The 25,502-nt window shown below is 44.4% G+C and overlaps 3 protein-coding genes across 54 annotated transcripts in view; all 3 read right to left on the bottom strand.

The window, feature by feature from the left end:
- Positions 1-12,786, bottom strand: part of Tmtc2 (Transmembrane O-mannosyltransferase targeting cadherins 2) — a 215,086-nt gene extending 202,300 nt beyond the window's left edge. Inside the window, exons 1-2 of one of the 2 annotated variants that reach the window (XM_069117039.1) lie at positions 12,611-12,786; positions 6,471-6,791 (exon numbers count right to left, since the gene is read on the bottom strand). The gene's annotated coding sequence lies outside the window, so the exon portion shown is untranslated. The remainder of the gene's footprint in view (positions 1-6,470; positions 6,792-12,610) is intronic. The other variant, XM_069117038.1, reaches the window with a different exon arrangement.
- Positions 12,787-13,529: 743 nt separating this feature from the next.
- Positions 13,530-14,560, bottom strand: LOC138181808 (protein dpy-30 homolog). Of its 2 annotated transcripts, none has more exons than XM_069117064.1 (3): positions 14,497-14,560; positions 14,304-14,380; positions 13,530-13,860 (listed from the first exon to the last, which is right to left on the bottom strand). In XM_069117064.1, exons 1-3 carry the CDS (start codon positions 14,510-14,512, stop codon positions 13,618-13,620), a joined length of 336 nt encoding a protein of 111 aa, XP_068973165.1. In that variant the 5' UTR covers positions 14,513-14,560; the 3' UTR covers positions 13,530-13,617. The 2 variants fall into 2 exon arrangements, with proteins under 2 accessions (XP_068973165.1, XP_068973164.1); XM_069117063.1 differs by having other exon boundaries at positions 14,304-14,383; positions 14,497-14,548.
- Positions 14,561-17,011: 2,451 nt separating this feature from the next.
- The window catches only part of Dscam1 (Down syndrome cell adhesion molecule 1), a 54,099-nt gene continuing 45,608 nt past the window's right edge, over positions 17,012-25,502 (bottom strand). For 37 of the 50 annotated variants that reach the window (XM_069116987.1, XM_069117011.1, XM_069117012.1 and 34 more), the window contains exons 12-29: positions 25,359-25,478; positions 25,101-25,274; positions 24,727-25,023; positions 24,262-24,623; positions 23,812-24,180; positions 23,552-23,738; positions 23,185-23,472; positions 22,837-23,106; positions 22,526-22,757; positions 22,285-22,461; positions 22,048-22,214; positions 21,505-21,744; positions 21,100-21,267; positions 20,428-20,565; positions 19,582-19,772; positions 19,143-19,500; positions 18,733-18,790; positions 17,012-17,622 (exon numbers count right to left, since the gene is read on the bottom strand). In XM_069116987.1, the coding sequence (XP_068973088.1) occupies positions 17,538-17,622; positions 18,733-18,790; positions 19,143-19,500; positions 19,582-19,772; positions 20,428-20,565; positions 21,100-21,267; positions 21,505-21,744; positions 22,048-22,214; positions 22,285-22,461; positions 22,526-22,757; positions 22,837-23,106; positions 23,185-23,472; positions 23,552-23,738; positions 23,812-24,180; positions 24,262-24,623; positions 24,727-25,023; positions 25,101-25,274; positions 25,359-25,478 (3,881 nt within the window). In that variant the 3' untranslated portion in view covers positions 17,012-17,537. The other 13 variants (XM_069117024.1, XM_069117015.1, XM_069117014.1 and 10 more) reach the window with 4 other exon arrangements.

Raw genomic sequence — 25,502 nt, 5'->3', positions numbered from 1 at the left:
CCGATTCACAGCGCGCAACGCCATTGATAAATCCGGACGTCTATCCGCGGAATCGCCGCGCCGTCACCGGACGCGCTCGTGCGGAGTTAATCTTCCAAAGAGTCTGCGGGAATAGGAAAGAAAGCCGCGGAAAGCTCGAAACATCCTGGAAAAACCTACCAACTCGAAAATCTCTCGCGCCCAGCCAACACGATCCCATCACACGGAGAAACTTTCCCCGTTCTTCCCCTCGGTCTGATCATCGTAGTTAAGCTGCGTTGGCCGCGATTCTCGCTCCTATCTACCAACTACATGCACGTGAAAGACCATCGGTACTTTCAGAGTCTACCTAAACCTCCACATATCCCAGACTATATGATAGTACATGTACTGTACCCGATGCGGATTTAACTCGAACAACTGGAAGAAAAAAAAAGGAAGAAAGGTATGTACGTATATCTGATGGTGCCAAGTCAGCTCACCTAAAGACCAACGTCGGTAAGAGCGACCTTTAAAGAAAATCCTCATTAGAGAAGCTTCTGCAACGAAGGTAGCAAGCCTGGACGCTGCAAAAAGCGTCTAATTAATTATTTGCGTTTTCCGTCGAAACGACAACGATAAGGAGCAACATTGCCGCGTAATTGCCTACCGACGAAAGTAACGATAAAGACAATGGGTCCGCGCGTCTCCGTCTTGTAATTGAACCCTTCCAACTTCTCCGGGAAAGTGTACGACAGCTGGATGCGCGCTTTAATCGCGACTAACGTAACCCTACCGGGTGTCTCAGTCGCAGCCCGTAACGACGATTTACGGGTTAACGAGTTCACACTTCTCGAATTTCCCGGATGTTCGCATGATTCTTCCCCGCCTATCCTACCAAGTATTCGATTCAGCAGCCTCCTTTCTAGGTAGGGTATTCGCGGTACCCTTCGCATACCATCGCTCTTCGCCGTGCCTTCAGCTAACCAACGAAAGTTCGCCCCTTACATTATCGTCGCGGCAGCCGCGAGTCGCTTCTTGCGCTTGCGGGTGCCGCTAACTTTTTAACTAGTTGCAAATTAAAATTTAACTCGAGGGTACCCAGCACCTTCACCTCTGTCGGCGTTTCTCGGTACTTTCTCGTTCCCCGGGTCTGGAGAGCGACAGCCTGTGCGACGAGACGCATCCGCAGAAGAAGAGAGAGCGAAGAAAGTTTGCGGGAGTAGATTTAAAAAAAGAACCGGAGCTTGCTGAAAGTTATAGGGACCGAGGATCGAAGACGTTAGAGACTTCGATCATTTTTACGAGCTCTCTTGGTCACTGGCGCATCGTGCAACCGAGGATGAGAAGATACTGCGCGCTATCTCGATCCTGCTTTTTCTCCAAGCTGGCCCCTAACTCGACGCGATGTCTGTTTTTTGCGATCTACGAAGCGGCACAAATTTTTCAACTCCGGATATTTGCTTGCCTGTTATTCGTTGGCCGACCGAAACCAACGAGAGAGTACGAAATACAAGAACCACCAGTTGTTCCCATTCCAAATACTTCTGTTACGTTAAAACAACAATGGCATTCCCACGAACAACCGTGGCGGATTTAGTTAGTCGGGCATAATAGGTCTAGGGCGTACGTCGTCTTTTTCTTCTTTTTTTTTTTTTTTCTGAATGCATCACGGGGTAACGAGGCAGCTCCGTTACCGCGCGCGCAATATTTCAATTACCGCTCAACGTATCCTATTGTTTGCAGACGCAGCAGTCGACAAGTTGGGATCTCCGTAAGCCGGCTCGCGAAGCCACGAAGAAATAATTTCGAAATTGCCGCCAGCGATTTTTCACGAAACGACTGTGATTGAAACGCGGTCGCCGGCACGCGGATACGTGCGAACAGAGAGCGTCACACACAAGCAAGACGACGCGACGGGTTCCGCGAGAAAAGCGCGGAAAGAGTATTGCAAAGAGAGAAGAAAGAGCAGGTAACCCCTTTTGCGACGGGCCGAGGGCAGGAAGAACAAATTGCACTTCCCAGTCTCGTTAAAACAATGTCGTCGGGGGAACAGAGAAGAAGGGCAAGCCGTGGCAGTGAGGGGCAGGCCGAAGGGAATGAGAGGTAAGAGGTGAGGGGCAGAGGAAAGCTAGGTGGCTGCTGCAGCTTCCAACGAAGGAGTATTCAGGTGGAAAGAGCTCTTCGCTCGTTAGCATTTAATTGAGAACCTCGCGAAGAGAGGACTTCAGTCCCCGGTAACGACGGTCGACGGGCTCGTTTAAATATTTTAATAATCTCTTGTATCGCGAACGGCGATTCGAATATTTAGCGGTACCGCGATATCCAGGACTCGGCCTCTTCCTTTACCGCGCTCATTGGAAATACATGGCAAAAGGATCCGCGGTAGGAATTTCCCACCGATCGAATCCTACCTACCTACCTACCTACCTACCTACCAACCTATCAACCTACCCACCTACCAACCCTTTGCAAGAACGCTCTCGCTTTCTTTCACGATCGAATATGGATTGTACGCTTTGTGGAAGCAATTAGAGCGAAATTTATCGATCATCCGACCACTGAATATAAATGTCCAGAATGGAAAACAATCGATACGACCAAACGACAGTGATTATCTTCCAACGTCGAACCACGAGACATTATAATTTGAAACGTCATTCGGATTTACACAGCTCGTTGGCGAATCCGCGATTTCGCAAACACGATGGTTTCCCGTTGACAATGAGCCTTTCCATTCTTTATAAATCGCGATCGATTTGGTCAACCTTTGCCATCGTTAACTCCAGTTTTGCCAAACCAAACGAAAAGGAGAAAATAAGGAAACACGATTAATCGCATCGTCGATTCGATCGACCTGACCTCTATTCAGTCGCGAAGTGAACCGTTGTAACGAGTGGCTTATATCGACCCTCGCGCACGGCCTTCGAATTTTCCGGTCTAATGGAACGTGCCATTTAGGCGACCACTTTGAGGCGACTCGATTTTCTCTGTATTTTTTTTCTATTTTCTTCGCATCGTTACATCGACACACCTGGCAACACCTTACCCTATAGGTAAGCGGCGTACAATAGGCGCCACGTATCGTTGCACATACAAGCTTTCATATTGTGCGCCAGCCGAAGGCTCATTTATCATCCATAGAGGGATAATCAATTAATCGCGTGAATACGGTCGCAGCGAAGACTCGTATTTAATATTTAAACTTCTTGCGCGGGAGATTAATTCTTCACGCTCCGACAGGGCTTCTATGATCGACCTATTTATCAGCACAGCCTTTCGCCACTTTTCTCCGATGCTCGCGTTACTACGGAACTTATCAAGCGTTGTAAAATGTATTACTGCTGGTTCGTTAATTTTTCAGAAATATTTATGCAACCCCTCCCAGCTCGTTCACGGATACCCGGCAGCGTATCGTCGATCTTGCTCCTCTACGGCGCGATCCTTTACGACATCGCGCCGCGCCGTTTAGTCGTATAATAGGCGACGATTCTATCCACCACCTCTTTATTAAACGTTCGATAATGCATTTCATGCCGTGGATAATCGTCACGGATCTTGCCTTCTGATTTATTCCCCTTTCTCTAGACACCCTAAGAGGATTCAAAAGGTATCCCGTACACGAACCTTTCTAACGTCCCGCAAAAATGTCATTAGCTTCCGCTAGGGGAATGCCCTTTGACCTTTGCACGATGAGAGGAAACTTGACCTGCGGCCAGCGTTAACCAGCCGACTTTGTAACCTGTTGTCGCCATAAGTAAGTCGTCCCTCTCTCTCTCTCTCTTTCTTTCTCTCTCTCATTTCCGCCCTTCCTCTCTTTCTCTCCCTGGCTCTCTGGCCGCGGTCGATCGCATGACCCTACTATCCTGAACCCACCGCTCAACCTCCGTATCCCTATCTTTCAGCGAACGCTATGCGCGTCCTTCCGTTCCCTCCTGTCGCTGTGCTCGTGCTTTTCGGTAGATCAAGGTGACCTAGGTTCATTAGCTCATGACCGACGATGTACAAAGTTTCTCGGAACCTTAAAGTAAAGGGCGAGCTGACAAGACTGCACCCCGATTAGCTTACACTCGCAAGATATCTATACATCGTCTCCCGGAACGATCGACAAATATAGCCAGAGTATCGTGTACTTCGACAGCATTAACCGGGTTTCTCTACACGGATTTCACGGCCGTCGGCTTCCTGTTTATACACACCGTTCGTGGAATGCGCGCCGGTACCTGGTGGTATTTGTTGTTTGCAGTTACTCAGCCCTCTATGTTTTCCTCCTACCCATCCTCCCAAACCATCTCGATCCCGCCTCGCTCCCTCTATCTAGTCAACCCCTTCTCCCTCTCTCGTACTCTTAGCACACCAAGAATGCACCACGCGTTGCCCCGTGCAAGCACGATGCAGCAACATACTGTGTACCGAGGGATGCTCCGAGTACAGGAAAGGAGAAGACAGTCTGCTGAGAGGGATTTTATTATACGGTAGAACGGAGACCCGCAGGAATATAACCGTGGAAATGCACAAATAATACGAAAGCCGCAAAACAGGCGGCAGTGATAACATCGCGAACACGGTGACAAGAGAGAGGGACGAGAGGAAAACGTGCCCTCCGTTGAAGGATCCGCGACTCCTACGCGCACACTAACCAACCGGCTAACAAAACCAACAAGTATTTTTCATTGGCCGAGCACGTATCTCGAGAAAAACACGTTGCCCGGAAGATTCCTTTTGTCGAATTTCGCTTACGTCATGTCGGTTCTTCCAGCAATTTGCAACGGTTACGCGGTGACGCTCGTCGAAAGAGATACGCACGACGAGTTATCCTTGAATTTCGAAGATTTCTGAGGATGACCGATTTAGAGGTAAACGAGAAGCCGCTTTTACGGCGCTGTAACGAGATATCTTAATCGAAATCATACGGTAATACTACCGGGGAAAAAAGGTCAGCGGTTTTACGCGGAATCTAAAAGTTTCATGAGTACTTTACGGAAGATAATCCGAACATGGGAAGGGAATTGATCGATCGCGCGCTTTGATCAACTCGCGGTTCGTGGACGTTATGGACCAAGTGTTCTTCTTCTTATAGAGATTACCTGATCCGAGGAATACACAGAGGAAAAATGTGGTATCGGAAGGTTTCAGATGTCCGAGCAATTTTTGATCACGAGAGGTCGGAGGAACAGTAATCGACGTCTCTCGTTGGCCATCGCGTCCTCCCTTTCTCTCTTTCTCACACTTGCGTGAGAGTACAGGAGCGGATAGCAAGGTACACGGTTTCCCCATTATCGGGTGTTTACGACGACGACGAGGGGCATAGGAGGACGCACACACGAGGACGAGGGTGGCATCGCCGTCGGTGGAGATCGCATCGGCCGCTCCGCATAATAACTAGCTACCATGCATTTACATTTTAATACGGCCACTCTGCATAGCGGATAAAAGGTATATAGCCGACGAGGTTGAAATCATCGACCTCCGTGTGTCGTCATCGACACCCTCCGCGTCGCTCGTTGCTCGCGGAAATAACCGGTAAATTAGCCACAACCGAACCTACAATTCAAGCTTCTTGGAACTCCTACTTTCGCCTTGCGCCTCGTTTTTCCCGGCCGCGGATTCTTGTTTTCGTAGCCGCGGTGAAAAATAACCGAAACGATCTCGCGTCAGAGTCGATGGGGCGCGAGTTTTTACAGCGGATGCTCTTGCAGAATGTCAAAGGAGCAAGCAGACTTGTTATTAATGCAGTTTGCGCGACTCGTCGAGGGCTGCAGTAAATTAAACAGCACACGCTGAAAGAGGAACCTATTGCGCTACTTCCAAGAAACGGCCACCAGTACGGGGACATCTTTACTCGATGAAAAATGTACGGTTGTCTACCACGAAATGGCTGATTGTTGTTTTACATCTGCCTGTACGACATTTAATCCACGTCAGAGCGTAAACCCACGATATAATTAAGCAGTAAATCGTACGGTGAAATTTCTTAAAAGATATATACAATCGTCTGGTTTTTAATTAATATGTTATAAGCAAATCTCTTCATTAACCGCTCCATTAGATGACATTAGATGATTTGAATGGTGTATTGACCTATCTACTTGTAGCGCAAATAAATTGTAGCGGCACAGGTGCGTAAAAAGTTCAAGTGGAAAAATTCGAATCTGGGAGAGACCCATATTATTCTACCTTTGAATACTAACGATTGTTTTGGTTAACAAGATCTGGAGGCAAATGAACTCTGGACAGATTGTTATTGCCGTTTCTTGTAATCTCCAGCCGAAGTTACATAAGAAGATTAACTTTTTGTGGTGACATCCATCGGTATAAACATGTGACATAATAGCATTGAGCGAGCAACGATTACGACTGGCATACACTATCTCTGTATCTGTACTTGTACTTATGCTGATCTTAATACAATTGACTATTACGAATTCATCCACTCGTTCCTTTATCAAACAAACCTACACGTTTAATTCACCTCAAAGTAATGTGAAAAATATTTGCTAACGAGAACTCACCATTCGATGGTCTCATCCACATATCCGTCATCGGTCGTTGAGTATCCAAAACAAAAAAGTCGAAGCAAGGTTCCTCGTCGACTCACATCCCAAGATCCAAGAAACCAACTAGATATCTATTAAGATAAGCCGAGACCATGTTTAATGGTGAATCCAAATTTCGGCAAGAAGGTTGGTTGGTGGTGGCGATGGTAAAGCAGCTGGGGTTGGCGGTGACAAAGAAGCGAGAAACAGGGGCGATCGTTTCGTTCCGTAGTTTATAGCGTTTTCGCGACGTATCCGAAATGCGATACTGTGGCTGGATAGGCCTTGAAAAATGTTCTGTAACAGGAAGAAGATAACCGGTTAGCTGTTTTGCAGGAACAACATCCGATAGAACGAAATCCATTCCGTTAGATAAAAAAAAAAGAGAAAGAGAGAAAGAAAAAGAAAAAATGAGACGGGAGTGGAAGAACTGATGCAGAAGTAAAAAATTATTAAACACGATGATATCGGTACCATCCGGGCCGATGCAAATGGCCCATAAATTTGTGAAATTACATTGAAAATCAATGCGCTAGAGAAAGACAGGGAACACGAGAGAGAGAGGACGCGCGTTTTAATAAAAACTCCCTACCCTTTTTGTCAACGTGCGCTGCTCTCAGCGATATTAAAACCCGAACTCGAACACAGCTCCCGTACACGTAGTAGTTTCACCGAAATAAACGAGGCTAGATATTCTTAACGTTTTACTGGATGTACCACAACAATAGAAAAAAAAAGGAAAAAGAGAAAGGACAAAAACGGGCAAAGTGTGGGCGAAACAAAAAAAGAACAGATTGACCTTATTCCCATAATAGCTCGACTCTGCCATTCGATCGACTCTTGTTTATCAATGAGAATCTAAGCCGCGAGTAAACGGTGGAACGTCGATAACCATCACGCTCGCACACCCTCGCGATTCTAGCAGCGTCGAAAACCTATCGATCCGCAAAATCGATCCGACCTGCTTTTAGATCCCAGCTGTTTCGTCGTGCCGCGTATGTTTCGTTATCTAGACGATCGTTCCGCTGTAATCGATTCTACGGTCACACACGAAACAATGTTCGCTTTCCTGGGGAGACTGTGCCAGCGAACGATGAAACTGACGCTATAGGTTGCACGGGCGCAGAGAGAACGCCGGTTTACATCGGTGCCTGCGTCCCAGTGCACGCAGATATACAACGGTGATTTATTAGGTGGAGAATTCCAATTCGCGGGCTGGTTCATCGTGGACCGCAGATCAATCCAGTAAACATCTTCGATCCTCTCTTCCTAATAATTCCTCTTACGGCTTGCGTTCACGTATGTCGTTATAGAATTGCCGTTAGCTACTTTCTGTTTCTCCAAGTCTTATTGTTACGTCGCGTAATATAATCCGTACGCCATCCCTCGTTGTCTGGTCGTCAGATATCCACCCTCCCTTACTTAAACCCTCGATAAACCTAAGGAGCCACCATAAATCTTAGTATTTCTAAAAATCAGGATTCTCAAGTCCCGTAAATGTCTTTGGTTTATGGATGGTCCTTAAAACATTCCTTGGCGATCGCGTCTCTCCGCGAACGCTCGAACACTTATGGAAATTCCATACATAAGGACGTTTGACCGAATTAGTTGCTAAGCAATTAGCGTGACGAGAACGCGTCGGCTGATCATGTCAGATTATAAAGGGAGGAAAAAGCATTGTTTCGTTCGGATGAGATCCCAGAGAGCCGCAGCGAAACAATGAAAGCAGATTTTCAAAGGGTATCGAGAACTGGCTTAATTGCCGTCGCAATCGTCGATAATTGTACATCCGTCGGTTTTCCTAACGAGAAAATGAACTAATAGGGGTAGAAACGAGTAATGGTTTCGTTCTCTTCCCACCACTCCCACTGACCTTTCGTAGTCGTTATCGCACGAAGTTAGATTGGATTCACGAAAAAGCAACAACTTCGAACGAACCCCTCTTTTTATGTAGAACGAGTCTTCGCCTTTGATGCTATATCAAACGAGCGTGATTGAATGAACTATTTTTTTACGTAACTGATAAATGTTCCGATCCAGGTCGTCGAAGGGGAAAAATATGAATGCGGTAGCATGGTCATCAGGGTGGCGCAGCGGTATCGTGTCGTCCACGCCCTTACCGCGCCGCGTCTAGCGTTCCAAGTTAAGTTCTATCGACTGATTGGCAGTCCCCGAACGCTTTATTACGCTCCGGTCGACAATTTCGAGAATAAGCCATCACGGACAGTGGCGTAGGTACGGTGGGCGTCTCGAGACCTGCATCGAGACACACAGAGAATACGGACAGAGTCGGGTTTCGTGCGTACCTTCCGGTAAAGGTATCGGTCTGGAAACGGTGAGTTATATCCCCGTAAGGTATCATTCTGCGGTAAGAGATGGCACGGTAGCTATCTGATTCCGTTATCTCGGCGCCATATACCCAGTCCGTGGATTCCGCGGCGAAATAACAGTCCTCAGAAATAACGTATTCCGTAGGTCGGCCCTTTCAGCGTCCCTCTCGGGTACGTTCGAACATGTCTGTCTTCATTCGCCTTTCATCGACTAAGCCTTTCTTCTTTTTTGCTCTGACCGCGAAAGACGAAGATCGGAGGTGGTGAACAATGCCGCGTGACGTTGGGTGCGGCCAGAAAACTGAACCAACTCCGTGACTGCAACTCGCATATGTACCGCCCTGATTGTCCTACGTATACGCGTCCTTAAGAATTAAAGCGACGTTCATTGTCCCGTTACTCGCAGAGTCGTACGGCGATGAAGAAATTAATAATTACGCGCAGCCTGCACGGCCACGCCAGAAACTCACAGGTTTGTCACAAAAAAGAAAAGGGGAGATTGAAATCGCTACCGCGATCCTACGGAGATAAGCTAGTGTGTACGTCAGAATGCAGAATGATTTGGCGCGATGGAAATGTGTATGTGTACGCGTGTACGGCAAAATAGAACCGCGACCGAACTGAAACTTGAACTACTGGCCACGAACGAGAAGGAAATTTATCGACGATAGGCGAGATCGATGAGACTGAAAAGGCTCCCGTACAATATATATCCCGGTAGGTATACACGTGTGAGTCAGCTATTAATACTCACAAATTATAAATAATGTCGCTGCCGCGACCACAAATCAGCGTTTGCTGTAATACCAGCAGAGGGGCTTTCGACTGGTCGGAGGATTAAGCGCTTTTCGAGAGACGCCTACCTGCCGGTGTGGAGAGAAGATGAAGGGCGGAGAGAGAGAGAGAAAGAGAGGTAGCAGTCGGTTCTACGTCCAGCTGCGATCGAAAACTAAAACTCTGGGGAGTGGATCCTCTACATTAAACCCCATCCATAGAAACGTATTGCTTTGTGTAAAATGTTCCCTGATAATATCGAAGCTATTCCGGGTGATACCGATATTGCTATTGCTAGGGCGGATGATACCAAAGAAAAAGAAATCATGCTTAATTTGAAAAAACGTTCGAGACAAAAAGACGAAACCACTTAGGCTCTCTTTTCTTTCCAATTTCATCCTTAAATCTTATCTCTGGATAGAGACCTTTCAAGCCAGGATATCGTTTTAGGAACGACACGCATAATGATTTTCGCTGGTGAAATCAACTTCGCACAATGCCATCAAACGTTCATACTCTTCATTGGAATGAATGCTCCATACTTGTTCTGTTTACGCGCATCTTGCATACAGTCCGAGGATAAACATCATTATCGAATTGATTCTATTTCGTCTAATTACTCAACGCGAATACGCTTCTATATGGCAGATAACTTGGGAATTTAACGAATATATTTGTGTATCATTGCTCTCCAATTAAGACCAGCCTCTTCTTCGCGTGATAATAAAAGATTTTTCAAACAATGAAGTTCCCTATTGTCCCATCTAGCCGATTTACATAGCTATAAAAGAGAACGAGCCATTCGCAGGGGACGAGTAAGAAGCCGGACGACGCGACGTTTTCGAGTTTACACGACCGTGTCGACGGGACTTTCACGTAATTGCGCATCAATGTCCTTCAGGGAAATGTCTTCTCGAGACCAATAAGTCCTGAGGAGGAAGCAGAGCGGAACGGAAGGAAAGAAACGAGAGCATGAAATAGCTGAGGAGATGCCGTGGCATGATAACAGATGTCTCGCGTCGCGGATCTTGTCTCGTTGTCTTCGGGCAGTGACGCGGTACGCCAGCATCCCCGGCATCGCGGCCCTTCGAGAAGCGAGAAGAAGCGAGGAGAGTACCGTCAAACAGATTGAAATCAACGGGAAGCGACTTCTATTTTCTCCTCTGCACTGTACCAGAGCCAGATCTGAAATGAAAATCTGTGGCCCCGCGAGCGAGGAACCGCAAGATAATTCAAAAAGAAGAGAATGACTGGAAGAAAGAGGGGAAGACAGAGCCCGGCAACGGCATAGCAAACGTCCTATGTACCTTCGCTCTGTTTCACGAAATCGCGAACGATTCAGTCGGACTGATTAAAATGTCCGTTTATAACGTGACCATATTACGAATTTCATTTTCGAACTGAATATGCTCCCGAACGCTTCAGTTCGCAAGTTTCAGTTTCAATTTGCAAGCTGCAAACGTTCTGATATTCAATTAACGATTTTATATTACAACGGGCTTCGTTATTTTCAAAACAGATATTACATTTAATAATCGTAACTAGAGCGAAACCCAACCGGTATTTATTGTCTCAAGCTACGCGGCCGCGCTCGGACAAAAGTCCGTGTATCATCTTTCATGAACAAAATAAAATGCAAAAAAAGGGAAGCAAGAGAGAGAGAGAGAAAGTAGAAAAATATAAAAAGAGCGGAGAGTAGAAAAAAACTTTCTGGTTATCAGATAGAATTTTAGCTTGGTAAAAAATACGAGAGAAAAGAGGGCTTTAGCTCGCGCGAATCTGCTCGGTAAGCGTTTTTTCCCTAACTCCGACACAGAGAGACTCGAGCTAGAGAGGGGAAGAGAGCGGGACAGGAAGCTGTGGCAGAGTTTCCAGTTATGGAGAAAAATTTTATATTATCCGGAGTCGTTCGGAGACAGAAATTTCAAAAAACCTCGGCGCAACCTGGGAAGTCTCGCGCACTTATGACCGGTAAATCGTTTTCCGGCCTTCGAGATCGGCGAACTTACAAGTTTCGTTTCTTTCCCGACGAAACACGTTGCCGCCCGTCCTTTTTCCAACCTATCCCCCTCCGGTTTCTCTCACCCCATCTATGTTCAACTTTCATTTCCCAACCCGTAGAAACTTTCGATTAAATTTTCACAGAGGAACGCGCGAGGCCAACGCTCCCACCTAGGTGGCTCGAGTAATTTCAACCGAACATCTCCTTTGACACGACCCGTCCCGGCTAATATAACGGTGCATATTCAAATTCGCAATTCGTGACATATTCCGTTCAGATGATCCGAGTGCGACTAGTGACTAGTACTAGCATAATCGGGAACATAATACACCCGCCTTGCCTTAGCCACGATGCAAGACGCGCGCTTAATCCGCGTTTGACGCTCACTAGCCTGTTGGCTGGGTATAGACGAACGTACGATATTGTGCCAAACCGAGCAATTACTGTCGGTAATCTCGCTAATAGAATTCCAATATGCGTGCCAATTGAACCGAGTCACCGTATGGCCGTACGGGCGTGAATCTGCAGATTGTGCGCGCACGACGAAAGCCATGACACGATTCGCCCATTAACTATATTCTCAGTTTACTTGATACACGTTCTTTGTGCATGGGCTCCTAGAGAGCGCTAACTGTAACGCGATCGCGCGCAAACCTCGCTGTTTCGTCTAAATACAAAGAATTACGAAAGCCAGGCAGGAAACATAAACTCGCTGCTACTGTATCTTTCCCTGGTTTCCATATTGTATCGCATCATATACGGTTCAATCTCAAAAGTTCCTACAATAGATACCCTATGTACAATACGATATGTAACGCGAATCTTCGTCCTATTTGGTTTAGCAAGACGAAAAAGATAGTTGCGGGATATTACACAATATAAAAATTCTTTCCAGGAAGCACGAAATAACAGCAGAAAAATAAAAGCAATATGAAGTTCACGGCAAATACACGGTGACAGCCGTATCAAGAAACCAAGGTAATATACGAGGGTCTTGAATGGGAGCTCACCTCGTTAATTGGACTTGGTACGATGATGTTGCCGTGCGAATTGTTCCCCACGAAATTACCTCGATATCTTCTCGTTGTCGTCGTTTTGTACCAATGTCATAGCGTTATCTGGGATATACACGAATTTTCTTCAGTATCGTTACGATCCACCGGCGCAATTAAACCGTTGATGCAACACACTACGCTCGACAAATCAACAACTGGATGACACACGTACATAATTGGCGGAACGGCGCGCGCAGATTTTAAATTCGAAAAAATTGGTGTCACTTCCGCAATGGAACAAAATTAAAGTGTACGGTCGAACGTTGCGTGTCCATACGTATTATTGATCTTATCGAACTGTAAAATAAATTTCATGCCAATTCAGTGGACGATTACATTTAATTGCATCCAATTATATCGACGTGAACACGGAATACTCATTACGATTTATTGGACCAATGATAACGATCCTTCTCGTTTTTCATGGTCGATGTGAAACACATCGGTTCAGTGAAGTTCTATAAAGTATTTTTATTCAACCCGGCACGATCTGATTAAAATTTTTTCAGATATAAATTATTGGAGGTATCGTATATCTTAATGATGATGAACTTAATCTCTATAGATTTATACATTATAATACACATAACATACATATATATTCTATATTCTATATCTGTATATATATATATATATATATATATATATATATATATATATATACATATTCCATATTCTATATATATATATACACATATATATAAAGAATTAACCTCGTTATTCACCAGAAAATTGTCATTAAAATTAAGCACAAAGATAAGCACCAAAGAGGAAACTCGTTACATTTTCTTTGCTATTTAACCACCAAAAAACTTGCCATACGATAGAAAGCTAATACATTTTTATTTAATTTGATACACAAATACACCTTGCCCAACTTGAATATATTCCTAAGAAATGTCAATAAGTGTTCATAAACAATTCTTCAATTTTCACCACATACTTATACATGCATACGCAGTTCATTGACTAGTAGGTGGAGATTCGCCATTGTCGTATTGACTTTTATTCCTCAACAAGTATCCAGCCAGAAAGCTAATGGGGTCAGCAGGTCGTTCCTTGGCTAAACTAGATAAAGCTTGTAACAAAATTGGAACTACAGTCTGATCCAAATATTGCCTCGTTGGCAGGGATTGTAATTCAACACGTGATTTCTTTGGTGGCGCACCAGACAGATCTGAATCCTTATTCATTGCTAGTATCCTCTGCAACAATGAAAAACAATACAGCGGATTAAGATCGGTTTTAATTTTATTCTTACAAACATAACTAGAACTATGTGCTATTATTTTCTTTACACATTTTATAAACTTCACACAAAGGCAGTCATAAGAAGCACAAGATATTGGTAAAACTAATGAAACTGTACAAAAATATGCAAACCTAACTGCTCAAATAACCTAATCCAACGTCATTGGTACAAAACCATACTTAAATTTCGATACAACAGCTGTCATTAGTTTGGCGGGAAATATCAAAACTGTTTCGTTCAAATAATCCATTGTAAATTTCGATACATAAAATCGGCATAACACTAAAAAAATATACGATTAATAATCATATTTTAGAAACTGTCAACGATAAAAGTCAACGTAAAAAGATAATAGCACAACAGGTTACGCCTACATTTATAGGTTATCTAACTTACGTGCGCTGTTTCGCTCACAACATTGGTGAGGGGTTGTGCCGGCGTTGCTGGCTCAGTCCTTTCCTCCGTTGTGTTTTCTGCTATTACAAGAACAACACGTTGTTCGACATTATTATTAACACAAATTCTCGTCCAAAACGTATCCTCTAACACTACCTATTAAATAATAAAAAGCAAAATAAACGGTACGTACCACCGCCAGACGCCATCGTGCGAACAAATAATGTTACCAACTATTACGAGTTATCACTGCATAAACACCACTCAAATGTTACCATATCGTAAACATTCGAAATGCGACGCGGATTTTGATAACCCAGTAAAATATTAAATATTGCAAATCAATAGCGCATTGTTTTTGTAGTATAATAAAACGTGTTCTAATGGATCTTTAAAATATTTAAAACATGATATAGCGATTATTTTACAATTATGTTTAACGAAAAATCCAGTCCTTCGTGAATAGGTTGAATAAAAGATTTGATGTTTAGGAATCTAAAATCAAACAAGCAATTGTTTCCTTTTTTTTTTTGGTTTTATTTATTTAACGTAAAGTTAGACGCTACGACTTTGGTACAAAAACATAAAATAGTGGTACTGAGGAAACGGTGTACTGCGAGCGGATCCTCGAGTCCCTACGAACGCGGAGAAATACGAGTATCGTTGTACGAGAATGCGAACTTACAGCCAATTTAAAGGCGAGCACTGAGCGCAACACAGGGTACTAATTACGAAATGTCCCGAGTCTGCTTGCAACGGAAAAAGAAAACGATACGCGCTCCGCCGAAGGAGAAGCTCGAAGAACCGCCTCGTTGCTGCACGAAAACGAATATCCAAAATTACCAATGAACAAAGCATAATATATAGGTATAACGCGGACGGCGGCACCGACCGTTTCACAGCATCATCAAAAGTAACGTTAAACCTTGCGAAAAAAAAACGATACCAGATCGATCACACAAACTATAACAATTAAACGAGTAGTATTTCCAATCGATTAATAGAAGAAAGCTATGCGACAATCCGCGAACATCACGTTTTTTTTTCTTTTATTTTTTCCAGCTTTTGTTACTTAATATCGACGGTCACGTCATCAATCGTACGGCTAATATCGAATATGTTAAATGTCTTTCGATTTCTCTTTCATCGCGTTAAGTTCCAAAGCATCAAAGCGAAAAGTTCCGCGAGCGTTATGTGAGTAAAACGTGATATACATCGTAAAAGGTGACTTGCACATGGCTACATTAATGTGGTAGAGCGCGATCGTAACACATACACGAGACACGAGACTTTGCGCAACCTTTAAAATCACATCGATGAGTAAAAGTGCGTCGGCGAGCAGAGTTGCAGCCACACATTCAAAGTCACAGATTCACGGACAAAGTATCCCGGCAACAGCTCGTCGTCAACGACGAGACATCCTTCGACCGTGATCCAAGTTCAACTGGTGTACCACTCGTGCATCGCCTCGGCAAATAAATGCAATATCTAGACATACCTACTTACAACGTATATATATGAACGTCAATGTATACATATATATTTATATTTATATATTTATATATTTTTATATATCTAAATAGTGTTGTGATAAAAACGAACTATGAGATACGCGTCGTAATTGTATCCTGGCGCCACATCGATATACAGGATTGAATATTCGAACGAACGGTATTTCGACTTTTCTTATCTAATTACTTTTTTCGATTTCCAGTAGCGCTCTATCTAATCGCATTTATATGGCCTGATCTTTCTATTTACTCATCTATTACTCGACGTGTCACCATTGAACGAAAGAGAACGGCGCACCTCGCGACCATCCGTCCGACTTATGTCCTACTTACGTTTAAATCGGTACCTGTTGCTCGAATTGCTTACACGTATAATATCATCGTCGCTTTTATAATTAAATTCACGTAGGTTCATAATTGATCGAGATTAGCTTGCGAATATATGTGTGTGTATAGCGGACTAAATATTATATAGGACGATTAAAAATCGACAACGAACGTGGTGTGTGCTTACGCGTTATCTTCTCTCCTTTTAAAGTATGGCATGTGATGTTTTATAATGTGATCAGCTGACGATTTCGTGTTTCGAATCGTGATCTACGATTTAGCGTGCCGCGTTCTTCCTACGGATAAGTCGATCGGTGAAAAAGGAATTTTATGAAAATTTGTTGGTTCGACACACGCGGCGGAAGAAGTATCGATTAGACGCCACCACGGCATCGATGCGACCTGTTGCTTGACTACTTGCTACAACGACGACAACGACGACGCACTCTCTGCGACACTGTCGCAATACAGTGCTTTCTAGACTTGCTCTCCGCGACGTCGAGACTCAAGATCGTCAATCACCAAAAAGGGGGACACAACCTTCGTTACGAAATTATAAATTGTATATATATGTATAATATCATCATCATCATATATATATATATATACATACATATATATATATATATATGTATGTATAATATCATATGCCTGTAGGGAGCGGCAGTGTGGCACAACCATGACTTAAAAAGCGAGTAACTAATGTATCTCGTGTGTACTTCCCGTGACTCGTGGCGCTTGGAAGCGACAATTGTAACCTAGGATATACCGCCAAAACCCCCGTGAAACGTACCGTCGCCGAGAGCACGCGTCGCGGGCCGGATTCTAGTCGCATTTTTTCAACGTCCACGAACATGCCGGGTGTGTTCGTTTTCTAACAAGACACTCGTTAAGGACGAATCGATGAGTTCGATGGTTCGTTAAGTTACACAAAACGACGCGGTATGTTGCCCCTCGAATAAAAATTACCTCTTCGCCTGAATCGGCAGTTGATCAATTTGGCAGTTTCGTAATATGGCCTTGTCGACAATTGAGCAAGAATGAGTGCGCTTATACGAAAAAACGCGAGATCGAAATAGAGAAAGGCCAAAAAGGGGATAAAATGATATGGTCGAAGACGAAGAAAACGGTCCCTTCAGGAGACAAATATCGGCGTCGTTGGTAAATCAACCTCAAGGTTGATTGTTTAAACGAAACGTCTCAACGAGTGTACCGCCTAATGCGATGGACCGAATCTATTTACTCGCGACGATGGTAATTTTTCTGATATATCGTTGCAATTTGGACCGACGACAGCACCGGGGGAAGAGTTAGCGTACGCGCTCTTTCCGTTTCTCTCGAATCTTCGGTCGCTGGTGATGAGAGAGACGGAAGACCACGGAAGATGATTTACAGGTTACACTGCCACAGTATCGTAGGGTGTGAGGAGTCCCCCGTGACCGCCGTGGCCGGCGCCGGTTTGCCGGCTGGGGGCTTCGTTTCTGTAACAGGCAGTTTATGCTTTCAATTTTCCTTCTTGTACTCGTGCGTTCCCTTTTACATCAGCGTTATTCTAAGTATCCGTATACAGATACTAGCTATATACCGCATTTTTCCGGTAGCTTCTATGCATCCAAAGGATAGAAATAAAAACTATCTGCACGTGATTCAGCGAAACATGCACTAGTTGCAATCGCCAGTACATTAATAATAAGAATCGTTTCATTAGTACGATAATAAAGATATTTTATAGCGGTTGTTAAGTTAGTAGCACCAGCGGCAATGGCAGCAGGATCTGTAGCAATGACAAAAGTAAGAGCTGTAGCGAAAATAAATATGGCATCGATCGCAATCGTGATCGGTCGACGTGATCTAGTGAATAAAAATTAGTATTATCTACGAATATCACATTTGGCAAAATGTCATGAAAATCGCATGCAAATACATATAAACTTAGTAAGCATTATTCGACCCAGGTAGAGATCTGATTGTCGTTGGTATGGAAGCGACGCTGTCGAAGCATTGACTGACCTATATTCTCGTGGCCACAAAAAACTAGCTAAGAACAAAGTTAACGCAACTTCTAAAGCTTTCCAAAACTCATCTATAACGCGATTGTCGTTACAAGAATGCATCCTGCGGTTTAATTATTATTATTATTGTCTAACGAACTTACGGCTTCCTGCGTAAAGAGTCATGAAACAAGAAAAAGTCAGAGATACGTTAAGCAGATTGTCAAAAGGATTGTTCAGAATTTTTAGCGAAACCACCGTGCACTCGATCGCCACTATCATTTTGGAACACCCAGCGAATCAATTGATCCAAATCGAATCCGAAGATACCAATGGTTTAGAAAAAAAAAGAAACAACAATTTACGAGAAGAAGAAGCAGGTCTGGCAAAATTACAATATTATATTATGGAGAATCGAGAAACGTATGACATTTGTTCGAATAGTAAGAGTCGAAGCGACTAACGGAGTGGTTGGCCAATTTACTTTCGAGAAAGTCAATGACAGTTCTCGAGGCAAGAAATCGCTCGAGACACAGCGGCATGAACGGTGACGTTTCTTAATCGTACACCGTTAACCAAACTCACTCGATCTCTACTGACCTCTCTATGAGTTTACGCATCTCCTCGGTGGTCATGCCGTCCTTGCCGCGAGCATTCACTGAAATAGAAAAACACACGGCACGATTGACACAACGGTAAACTACTACGACGACACGTAGCATGCAAATCGTGGAAGCTAAACGATTAGATACACAGACTCCGCAGCGAGTCCCGGTTCATTCTTGTACGCCGTGACTCACTCGGCATGCCTATATTTTCTACTATTTAAGGACGAGCAGCGATAAGGAAACACAGAGCGAATAGTCGAAACGAGATCACCTTGACTCGGCTCAAGAAGATACAACGTTAGAAAATTGTTCTTCCCGGTAACGAGTCATTCTATTGTAAATTAATTCGCTTCGTAATTCGATCCTCTGATTCCCTATTCGATCACTGTTCTTTGTACTGACCGCCGTAGTTGCGGTTCACAAGTTGGTCGCGATCACACTCTGCTTCGCTGATCTCGTTGCTCTCTTTGCTGTCGTTGAAGCTGGAGTTGTTCTGGTCGTGGTTCCTTGGTGGTGGTGGGGGTGGTTCGGGTGATCCAGAAACGGGAATATTGCGGGCCGATCCTACACTGCGACGTCCAACAGAGCCACGAGATCCATAATGATCATAGGGAGCGCCGTATTGTCCGTATTGAGAGCCATATTGATCTTCTTCAGGAGCGCAGTTTGCTGGGTCATCGTATTCAGGAGAGAAGACGTTATGGGTTCCGCTGCCACCTCCTTGGGATGGAACTCGAGAGTAACGACCATTTTGACGTGGCTATAGAAAAAAAGGAAGAAATTTAATTCAATAAATTGAATTAATTAAACTAGGAAATATCTCTAGAAAGAGTTCTAATACCATAGACTGAGATCCAGAGCGGCTGTGAGCAGAAGCGTTAGTAGGATGTCCAACAGGTGGTCCCATGGTACCAGAGTGTCCATTGCCAGGGTGAGGGAAGGTCTGGAATTGCATAGCCTTGCTGGGGTCCATTTCTTCGCGGAATCCAAGAAGGTGGAAGGTAGCGTACGGGCAGATCTCATCCTCCATGCCTGAAAGAAACGATCACTCAGGGTAGACACTGCAGTTATAGACCTGCTTGAACTAATCTATTCATTGTATAGGATTATCTCCATAAATCGGATAATCTTTCGCAAGGTGTTGGTCTCGTGCAATCATCGCTATCACTAAAATTGTCAGGTACCTACGTATTACATTCCTATGTTTTTCCTCTTGTCTCGTACTTGCTTGTCAACGAGAAATATTTAAGGAAAGATTTCATGCATGTTAGTCGTATAGGTACAGGTCCATTTACATTTGCTCGATTTTCGTATCTTATGATAAATATCCTAAATATCGTCAACTAAAAACTGACGAAGATCAAGTGAGAAATTGGTCCTGTTCCGCTTAGAAAAGTGGGGCAAATCGAAAGAGGTGTTTCCTATGAGTACATCGTGTTTATCTGTTTGCGAAACCAAAGGGTACCAGAGCGCAAGCATGCGAGGACGTGCAAACATTAAGAGGGTTACATCAACACAGTGTAAGAACCGTGGAACTCAAAGGACTTACGAAGACCGACTGCAACCAGCCAATAGCTGCACCGGCCGTAGGTTAGTAATCGTAGTCTCGCGATAGACGAAGGCTCGTCATGGCGACACAAGAAGGAGAAAGAGCACTTCGTTCGGGTCTTTAACTATTTTTACCAACCTCTGTGGGAGAGAGCTTCGGCACTGCCCATACGGGGTGGTGGTGGACATCTTCGATTCGGTGCGCAATGATTCAATTCTTCGTACATATGTCGTCTGGGATCCCACGTCGAGTGGCTTCTTATCGAGCCTGTTCCACCTATCGAACATATACTACAAAGGTCGTACGACTGACTGACGCTTACCAATGTTCGGTTTTGGCTCGCTGCCATATCGGGGTGATTGATTTCATTGACGATTCACGGAGTCATCCGAGTGAACAAGGTAATCGTTCATGGTACACGCTTGGTACGCGCAGCAAATGTGATAAGCGCAAAATAAGGGAGGAAAGATAACCGTTCCCGTGGGACATACATATCGATTAGGTGTAGAGAAAAAACATTTTGAAGCGAGGCAAACAATAAAACAACTGGCATTGACTATGATCAACGCGTATATAAATAATGTGTCTGGACGTGTATGTGTGTGTGTGTGAGTGAGTGAGGTTTATCAACGACGTATCGGCACGCCGATTTGTCTGACGATGGTGAGGTCTAAAATCGTGTTACCTGTGCGATTCGATCGTGTGTCACGTAAAATAAAAATAACGGTAACACTATCGTGCCGATGCGACAACATCTAGACAATAATTGGAATTTAGCTAGAAATCATATTGTAGGCAGTTGTGGCTTACTTATCACTGTACCTCGCTTGATGCGATCGCAGGTGTTATAATTTGAGCCAGGAACAGGGGGCAGTTTGCGATTCGGTGGGGCGATGTATCCAAGTTCGTCGCGAAGATCGGGCCTGCGTTTGTCAAGGGTAGCTCCGCCAACTCCAGTTTGCTGATATACCACATCGTCTAAAAGAACGAACGATACAAATGCCACTCAAGAGTTCGACAATATCGAGCATTCGGTATTCGATTTGGATCGATTATCAGAAAAATAATTTCTCCGAACATCTCGGACTAGTTTAATCGTTAATGTCATTTCCATTCAATCGATTAAAATTTTCTTTTACTTACAAATTATTCTTCTGATAAACTTCCATCTATGTTCACATAGCAAGATAAAATAATAAAAAAAAATTGGTATACATTGTCCTTCGTAATATTTCTCGTCGGCTGATGAGATACCTCGCAGCCGTGTTTGTTCCGGACCTCGAGTTCTCCTAGACAGCGCGACGCAAATCACAACTATGCCTACAATAATCACAACAACCGTAGCTCCCACCGGCACCACAACGTTCACGTCGAGCCAGCTAGGTAACCAGGGGAAATAACGCCTGACATCCGTGTTGTCGTTGCCATTATTGCGTACAGGGGGTGCGATCGTACCTGTTCGTTAAAACAATAAAAAAAAGGAATATTACCTTTATCACCACCATGACCCTTTCCTCTGAGAACGCAGATCACGATGACGGCAACGATTATAACAAGAATAGCTGCTACCACGGGTACGACCAGATTTAAGTTAGCCATGAAAATTTTCATCGGATCTTCGTCGTTGCCACCACCGTTCACATCAGGTAGCTCTCGGGCCGGTGCAATGGTGCCTGGAACAAAAAATATGGCGACCATTCAATCCAGCCACCATTAGCACCGGCGACGAGTGTGCCGCTGCCGTTTGAATCCTCTTACCTCCGGTTACGGTCAGTGTCGCGAATTCATACTCGGCTACAGCGAAACCAGCATTATTGTGAGCAGTAACGCGCAAGTGATACCAGCTAGCAGGGTCCAAATCCAAAACGACAAAGTTTCCACCGGGTTTCACATTGTTCGAGACTTGATTCCATTCCTGTTGGTGCCTGAATCGCGTCAAAGGGCGTTTAAATTTTCATCAAACTCAAAGAGTCTCTTCTATACAATTTTCCTTACTTCTTCTTGTGTTCGACGACGAAGTAGAGCATTGGGCAGCCACCGTCGGACCAGGCGCTCAGATGCAGGGTGATGCTATTCGTGGAAACTTCGATGAATCTGGCCGCTTCGGGAATGATCGGTTTCGAGCCCTTGGTACGTGTGTTGAGCATGTCAGAAGGATCGCCGGTTCCAATTCTAAGAGAATGACAAGTGAGCCTCGCTCCACGACAGTTTTATTCATGCAGGCCTAGATTATTACCCGTTATATGCAGTAACGTAAATCTGGTATCTTGAGCCACACCACAGATTTTCAAGAGTATATTTCTGAGCAGTAGAGCTAATTTGTGCAGTTTCCCAATCGCCGAATTCCGGTTTGTAGTGAATCGTGTATCCATGGATCGGAGCATTATCGGCAGGGTGAGGTCTCAGTTTCATCGTCAACGAGTTGGTGGTCGTAGCAGTAAGAGTAACTTGCGGTGAGTGTGGGGGAGCTACGAAACGTCGTTTTATATCAATCATTCGTTCTTGAATCCCATCGAATGCCATCTGAAGTCCTAAGATATCACTCACCGTGAACGATCAGTTGGTGAGTAACGGTATCATGGCCAAACGAGTTCTCAACATAGCAAGAGTATTCTCCAGCATCGGTACGATCGACTTCCTTGATGAACAGAGATCCCTCGGGCAGTTGTCGCAGTCTGTCGCTAGATTGAAGAACGGCGCCACGTACTTTCCATGTAACTTCCGGTGCAGGTACTCCGACAGCCAGGCAGGGTAATTTAACATCTTCCTTGTAGGTAGCAGTGAATTTGTCGTCAAACGATGCGATCTTTGCCGGTACTAGAAAGTTAGTTTATCACGATCAAATTAGTTTACCACAAATGACTAAAATTTAAACAATAGAAAATTGAAGAGTACCTCGAACGCTTGGTGCCAATGCCACGATCTTTGAAGCTTCTCCTTCGCCAATGTTGGTACTAGCAGTTACCCAGAAGTCATATCTGCGTTGTTTGTCCAATCCAGATGCCTCGTGAGTCAGTTGATTCGGTGGTACTTTCTGGCTAGTTGGTTCCTCTGCGTTGTCTGCCTTGGTGTAAACGATATACTGAGTGATAACTCCATTCGGTTGGCTTGGTGGGCGCCACGAGACAAGAATCGATTCAGCTGACATAACCAGAGCCTTGATCGCGATAGGTGCTTCAGGGGCTATAAGAAAGAGAATAGAGCACGTTTCAGATACCAGTTACAATTTGTTGTAAATTTACTTCTACCAGGCATCACTTACCGTCTTGTTCCGTTTGGCAGTGAATAGGTGCAGATTTAACTCCATCGCCGCCAGAAGTAAAAGCCAGAACCTGCATAGTGTAGTTGGTGTATTTCTTCAGTCCGTGTAAGATGGTCTCGCTGGAGGAGGTGATCTTGGTGTCCTTGGTGTTCTCATCGTACCAGGTGTCAGATGGTCCGTAAATAACCTGCGAATGAGAATCGTAAATATCGCCACAACACACACAAAGACGCTTATTCAGAGTGTAATCCTTTATCTACCTTGTATCCGGTGATGACTCCATTGGCGGCGCTAAGAGGCGGTGACATCCAGGAAACTCTGATAGTCTGGGAAGTCAAGGTGGTGCAAGTAGTGTCATGAGGGGGTTGTTCAGGTACTCCTTCGGCGGTGTGTTGTCTTCGTTCCTCGCTCATTGGTCCCGATCCAACTTTGTTAAACGCTTGAACAACAACGCTGTATTGTGTGTAGGTCTTCAGATTCATGATTTGCAAGTGGTGTTCCTTTCCATCTTCCTTCGAGAAGTCAACGGTTTCGTAAATGTAGTCAGAGGAGGAAGAGAGTTTGTAGCCAACGTAGTATCCAAGAATCTCACCGTTCCAGTCTTCGCGTGGGGGTGGTTTCCATGTTACCTAATCGAATAAAATCGACAGTTTCAATCAAAATATACTTTGTTATTTAAATATTTATCAGCTGTAGGAAACTTAAGTTACCTTAAGAGTGTGCTGGTCAAGGGCATCAACGCGAACAGAGGTTGGTGGGCCGCTAGGAGCTTCTTCGGCAGTGATAATCGTAACGGTATCAGACGGGTCGGATGCACCAATTTCATTCTCAGCAACAATTCTCAGGTGATATGTGGTGGCAGGTCTCAGGTTGAAAACGCCAGCTACGTTCTGTTGCGATCCGGGTACCAGTACTCTGTCAATGTCAGTTTCCCAAGAGCCTTTGCTGATTTTGTATTCAATGACGTAGCGTTTTATGGGGCTGTTTCCGTCGTATGGTGCTGCCCAGGATAATTGAACCGATCGTCCGGATTTGTCTAATACCTTCAGGCCGTACGGTACTTCAGGAACCTCTGAAATTCAAAAATCAAGGAAATTTCATCAAGTTTTGTTACTTACTTCGATCGATATGCGAAAAGTTAGGCAGGCGTTGAATTTGTGCAAATCAATTCGAACCTTGTACAATCATGTTGATGCTGGTGTCATCGCTTCCAAAGGCATTGGTGGCAACGCAGGTGAAAAGAGCAGAGTCGCTTCTCTCAGTTCTCTTAATGCTCAGGTCAGACAGTACGCCGTTAGCCAAAATCTCTTCGCGGATGGTGTAACGAGAATCGCTCTTCGGGTCCAGTCTCTTGTTGTTCATGTTCCATAAAATACCAATTGGTTTTTCGCCTTGAGCCTCGCATTGCAGTACAGCAGGTTCTCCACGTCGTGCGGTCTGGTTCTTCAGTTTGATCTCAAAGTGGGGTGGAGCTACGATTCAAGCGATATAAAAATTATTAACAGAATTAAAAGAAGTAAGAAAGAAATAATCGCGAATAGTGTGTTACCCTGAACCGAGATGAAGATAACAGCCGAAAGTCCTGCGCCAATTCCATTTACAGCCTCGCACAGATAGTAGCCCTCGTTCGTCTTCTGAATGTTATTGATTGACAGAGTTCCATCCTCAACGCTGATATCTGGGTTGCTCAGTTTCAAATCGGTATAATCGCCCGGTGTATCTCCTATAAAATAGAAAATACAATTTGCCATAAAGGTATCGACAGAGGAAAAGTAATGATAGTAATCGTCGAGGCGAATATATTTACCAGCAGCTTTCTTCCATGTGACCTGGGGCTTGGGGAAACCATCAGCTTTACATTCAACACGTGCATCAGAGCCTTGAGCAAATGCCTTATCGGTGGGTTCCAGAATCCAGCGAGGAGGTACTGTTATAGAACAACAAAGTTATT

This window comes from Bombus flavifrons, chromosome 7, assembly GCF_040668555.2.
Source record: "Bombus flavifrons isolate JBK064 chromosome 7, iyBomFlav1_principal, whole genome shotgun sequence".
Lineage (NCBI taxonomy): Eukaryota > Metazoa > Arthropoda > Insecta > Hymenoptera > Apidae > Bombus > Bombus flavifrons.
This window is presented reverse-complemented; position numbering and strand designations above follow the sequence as displayed.